Genomic DNA, 6,000 nt, shown 5'->3' on the forward strand with positions numbered 1-6,000 from the left:
AGCTGCTCTCTCTGTGCCTCATAAAGCCTAGCCTTCGGGAATGCACGCAATAACGTAAGAATTGGGAATGAGGAATCTCATGAGTCTTGATCAGCTACAAGCAACTTAACACATGTGCCCTTTTGGCTCCTTGGTCATTAGTTTTTCCCATCAATAGGATAGGTATACTGTGAAGGCAAACTAGTCAACATCCAAAACAGGGAAAGACTGTGAGCAGAAAGCCCCTGAAGTCCATCTCTCCATATGCTTCTTTGGACACCTACAAGTTTCCAGTGCTGTGTGAAGTGGATGTCTGCACTACTTAGTGATGAATAGTCATCGACTATTCAGAGAACTGGTGCCAGAGGGCCAAGACCCACAAGTCAAACGTTTTTGTCTCCTGTGTGTGCTTGAGTAATACACAAGCGGGAGGCAGCAGAAAAGCTTTGTAACTAGAGCAAAGTGAATATTGACTCTGTTAAATAACATACTTTCTGCATTACTAGTTGTAGAACATTAAGCAGAGCAAAGAGAACACCATTTCCCAAGGAGGCAAAGTTGTCAAAATTGCAGAATTTGTCTGAGTCATTTTTCCACCTGACATAAGCATATTCCATACAACTCTGAAAATATCTTTTTTAGTTTTTCTTCTCTTTGAAAGAGAAGAAAAGAATATACCTTTGATCAAAGGCATTCACCAGAAGCAACACCTTTTAAAATGATAAAGGTGTTGCTTTATCATTTTCATTAGCATTCAGACTACTGATAAGAATTCTCTGGGAAAACAGTTCTCTGTACCATTATGCCCTGCATACTCCTGACCTTCAACGTAAACTTGAGAAAAAAAAAAATTAATAGAACAGGATTCTCAGCACCAGAGGACAGAATCACTCACAGTAAACTTGATGTTACAGAAATTAGCATTCCAGGAACTAGGAAGACTAGACAGAAGCAGGCCAAATTAATTTAGTGGCTTCTGTCATGGAGAAATGCATGTAAAGGACTCTGAAAACACCTGTTCCTCTTTGTGAACAGCACTCACGCTCTTGGAATGACACCAGGACAACATTTGGTGGGAAACCAGTTCTTACTAACCTTACCAATACAACATAAAACCTATCCAAAGGTGCAAGTCCATTTCAGACCGACAAAACTATTTTTGCTGGGCTATCAGTAGCAGGGCAGCCATGTGCCAGGGAGCTCTTCTCAACAGACCCTACCAACGGCACAGGAAACAGATTGAATTTGCTGCACCAAGTTCATCCTCCTGCTTGAAATACAGAAGGACTATGAAAAAAACACTTACCTGGAACCTGTGAACCAACTCCAGTGACTGGCTGTCATTCTGGTCTGCTTCAAGGATGACATCTGTCAGTTTATGTATGATCACATCCAAAGGACCCTGATCTTCAATGGGTTTGTTGAGGTCAAGCTGAAGAAACCAGACAGAAACCTTTTATTAATATATGGAGGATCTGAGGTTCTTGTCCCTGCCAACATTCAAGGTGTTGCTGCCACACAGAAGGCATTTACTTTACATGCCGCTTTATTTTGGTATGTTACCCAAATCCATGAGAATTTACACTTCACTGAATGTCAGAAAATTTTACTCAGACATTTATTTCTCAACACTGTAGATCTAATTCCATGAAAAAAGCAATGAAGTCATTGGCAAGCACCCTTCATCCAAACACCTTCCTGTGCTTCTCCACCCTGAGCCAACATTTTCCTCTTCAGTTTTCTTTCCCAGCACTTACACATACATACAACAGGAATGAGCCAACAAAGATTATCACCACTAATAAACGGAACGCCTGCTGTGCCCTTCGCCCTTTGGGATTGCACGAAACAGCACCCAGGACAGTAATACAGGGAACAAAAGCAAGTGACTCAGGATCTTTGCAAATTCATCTGCTGCAGGGACAGCTATTTAGCTGATAAGGTGGAGTAGAAGTCCCAGAACATTCCCACTAGCAGACTTCGGCAGTTAGGTGGACAGGGAAAAAAAGACTTGGGGTGGGGTGTGCAGAAACTCTGCTCCAGACAGCATGGGAAGACATGAAAGTGGTGGTGATGTGTCACAGGGCTTGGTCCCCATAAGCAAGACAGGGTTCAAGGAACAGAGGAATCACCTGTACTGTAAAAGGTTTGAGTTAGGGATCTCTTGGGGAAATCTTAATGCAACAGAGGCTACTGGACCCAATGGGACGCATGCAAGGGTACTACAAGAACTGGTCAATGTCACTGTGAAGGCCTAGATTTATTTGGACATATTTCAAAACTGTAGAGATTCCAACTAAATCAGGAAGAAAAATTCCACCATGAGAACAGTCTGGTTGCACCACAGAGTCCCAGAGGCTGTAGGATCTCCATCCTTCAAGGTTTTCAAGACCTGACTGGACAAAGCCCTAAGCAACTTAGTCTGAATTTAATGCTGAATCTGCTCTGATCAAAACGATGTATTATGGTCCCTTAAGGTCCCTACCAAACTTAATGACCCCATGAAGTTACTTACCAAATTTGAACATTTGTACAGTCTAAGTACCAGAACTGGCTCACGTTCTAGCCAACACATTGGGCTGCCCACAGCACCAAAGCTGCCACATTATCAAGCACTGCTCTTCAACCAATTGCGAGACCTACTCCATCAGTGGCAACTTAACCTTGTAAACTTCAAACCGGGAACATCTTTGAAATGAAAAACAGATGTATGCTCACTAAAGTTACCATCTGGTTTTACAGTTACACGCATACTCCTTTCCATTGCTGCTATCCCTTTTATTCAACTCTGGCAGAGAAGGGGGTGAGGGGACAGGAGAGAGAGGAGGGTTGGGCAGAAGAGGCTGCTGATGCTTTCTTTTGATAGAAGCCTGGTCTTCACTGTCTCATTAGCTTGTTTTGTCCTAACAAAACTTCCCACCCTACAGAAATGGCCCTGCTTTGAATTAAGGAGTGCCTTAAGGAAGGCAGTGATAAGACAGGATGGCTGGACCTCAAGCACCAATAAAAACTAAAACAGCAGAGATCTAGCAGCCTCATAATAATTTGTTAGTTGCTAATCTAAGTGATCCATGTAGCCAAATTGCTTTTCTTGCGTAGGCAGTCTTATCTGGGCTAGGTTTACTTAAGCAGAATAACTGAAGTTACCTATGGCACAAAAGCAAACCGAAAGGCTGCCAGTTCTTCCCAACAGAGACCACCTTTGCCCATTACTATATGCTTCTACTAACAGTTACAGGTTGAGGCTCTAGTACTATCTCTGAAGTACTTACGTAGATTTTAATACAACTGGAAAACATATTGTGCATCTATCTTCTGAGTAGACTAACAGAGGCGCCATTCACAGCAGACTCTACACGCAAAGATTATGTAATGGTAAAGACAAACAAGACAGACTTGATGTGAATGCTCAGTGATCAGTAAGGTTTGGCTGAGTGAAGCAGTCCACAGAAACTCTGGCTGTCCTGGCACTTAGATTTTTACTCCACAAGTAGTGCAGCACAAAAACTAAGGGCAAGCGTTAGTGTCTGCAAAATTAAGGCAAAATGAAGTGAACTGCATTTTGGCTAAGGACATGGAAGGAGATGATCTAGTTCTGCAAGCAAGTTCCAGAAAAATCAGTTAATATCCTTAAAAGAAATCTCAGATGACCACATTGCTCTTCCTGAGGTTTTTTCATCTGCCCATCACATCTGGAAGGAAGCAGCAAAACAAAGAGTCCATTTAACTAGGTCAGAAAATTCCCAGTTGCCAAGGTACAAAAATGTGAATTAATCCATTTTCAGGGCTTTCAGTTTGAAAAACAGAAGCAAATAAGTATTTGAGATTTGTCACCCCTCCACAGTCTTCCTGCACTTGCAGCTCAATCTGCACAGAAACATTCAGAAAACTTTCAGCCTTGACCCAAGAATAGAAATAAGCTTTCAAGGCATATCCAGTCATGTTCAGCACAGTGTTTTTCAGAAGCATAAGACATCTGGGCAAGGTAACTTCTTCACAACAGTTGTGCCAGCTAAAAGCTACCGGCATATTTTGAGAATGAAACCACATGCACCTACTTTGCACATCAGAAAGTGTTAAACAGGGTCCCCCTTAACAGTGCTCTGCTTCCCCTTCACCAGGAAAGCAATGCTAGAAATGACAGCAGGCTGAGGCAGTTCCTCCAGTAGGAAGTTCCATGACCACTTCAATTGGCTCAACAAGGACAGCAGGTACTTTACAACCACACAAACCTTCAAAATTTGATCCAGTATTTTGTGAAGGATCAAACCATTTACAAGAATAAGTTCTCTGTGTTCTGGGCTATGCTGCGGAAAGCAAATATTCCTGGGCTGTGCGGAATTTGGAAGAGATCCACCTTCCTTTTATATACTAAGAAAAAAAAAAAGTAGAAGAAAAAGAAGAAAAAAAAATATTTGAGGGGGGGAAAAAAGAAGCCTTTTCAAGCAGAGTATCAGACCCAAGTAGAAGTCAGTGAAAGTAGAGTGCAAAATTTCTGATGGCCCTCTGCTGAGACAAACACTGATTCATTGTTTGTCATCAGACTGGAATTTCAGCCCTCCTACTTCCCTTCCCTTTCAGCATCTCTCTCTCTCCAAACGATCTTTGCATTTGACATGATCACCCAAAGGTTTGTTTTTGCACAGAACTAACACCATAGCAACAGAAGTGAGAGAAAAGATTTATCAGCACCAGCTTGAAAAAACAGAGAGATATGGCTATGGTGCCTCTTCTTCTGTGAAGTAGGCTATAGCCTACTTTGCTTACCCTTTTTTATATTAAAAAAAATCAACCAGGTATTGGTTTCATTGCATTGTCACTTACTACCCCAAAAGCCAGCAAAACTCAGGTGAATGAGATGGAAGAGTGTCAAAAACTGTACACAGTAAATGCCAGATACAAGGCATATGCCTTTCCAGCTCTTGCAAATCCATGTATGGAAGAAAACAACTGCTAGATAAACGTTCTTACAGTAGCTGGCTGTAGCTAGCCTGCTCACCTCCTAATAGAAAGACTGGCTGGGAGTTAAAAAATGCTCCAAGCTTCGAAACATCACAGTCCCCTCCAAATGCTCCCCAGAACATCCACTGGAGAACAAGTTACAGGCATACAGAGCTTCATCTCTGCCCTCCTTTGCCCTCCTTCCCCCTCCCTCCCTCCCCTTTCCTCTGTCCTCCAGAAACACACAGCCAGCACATTATCCAAGTCATTACACAGGAGAGCAAAAAAAGTTTATTTCCATTAAGCATAATTTGTTAAAGTTTTGGGGTTGTTTTTCTGCAGAACACTGGCAATCCGTCTATATTGCAGGGACAGGGTTAGCGCCTGCAGAGTGCCACAGCTCTTCACCTGGTCCCAACTGCAATCCCACCGCATGCATTTCTGGAAGCCGTGTTTAAAAATAAAATTATGTCCAAGTGAAAAAAGTCTGGATTTGTTCACTCAGAAAAAAAAACACCAAACAACTGCAAATGTTGGATTTAACAAAAAGAAATATCATTTATCTAAATGATTAAAATACTTTTATATTTTTTGTTTTATTCAGTGTTTCCAGTCATGCTATAATCAACTGTACTTCAGAATCTGGCTGAGCAGGATTTGTGTTTTTTTAAAAGCTCTTCAGAAATAGTTTCTGGATTATCATTCACATGAAATGAAGTCTTAATACCAACCTGTTCTGTTCTCTGAACTAAAGGCAGATCTGAGAGAAAGAGAGAGAACGAGAGAGAGAGAGAGAACGAGAGAGAGAGAGAGAACGAGAGAGAGAGAGAGAACGAGAGAGAGAGAGAGAACGAGAGAGAGAGAGAGAACGAGAGAGAGAGAGAGAACGAGAGAGAACGAGAGAGAGAGAACGAGAGAGAGAGAACGAGAGAGAAAGAGAACGAGAGAGAAAGAGAACGAGAGAGAAAGAGAACGAGAGAGAAAGAGACGAGAGAGAGAGAGAACGAGAGAGAGAGAGAACGAGAGGAGAGAGAGAACGAGAGAGAGAGAGAACGAGAGAGAGAGAGAACGAGAGAGAGA

General features: G+C 42.1%; 1 protein-coding gene across 4 annotated transcripts in view; it reads right to left on the reverse strand.

Annotated features, from left to right (window-relative positions):
* ITPK1 (inositol-tetrakisphosphate 1-kinase) overlaps nucleotides 1–6,000 on the reverse strand; it is a 158,229-nt gene that overhangs the window by 73,633 nt on the left and 78,596 nt on the right. For all 4 annotated transcript variants that reach the window (XM_074824980.1, XM_074824981.1, XM_074824984.1 and 1 more), the window contains one exon: nucleotides 1,286–1,411. In XM_074824980.1, coding sequence (XP_074681081.1) covers nucleotides 1,286–1,411 — 126 coding nt within the window. The remainder of the gene's footprint in view (nucleotides 1–1,285; nucleotides 1,412–6,000) is intronic.

The sequence above is a fragment of the Strix aluco genome, chromosome 4 (assembly GCF_031877795.1).
Source record: "Strix aluco isolate bStrAlu1 chromosome 4, bStrAlu1.hap1, whole genome shotgun sequence".
NCBI classification, from domain to species: Eukaryota; Metazoa; Chordata; class Aves; order Strigiformes; family Strigidae; genus Strix; species Strix aluco.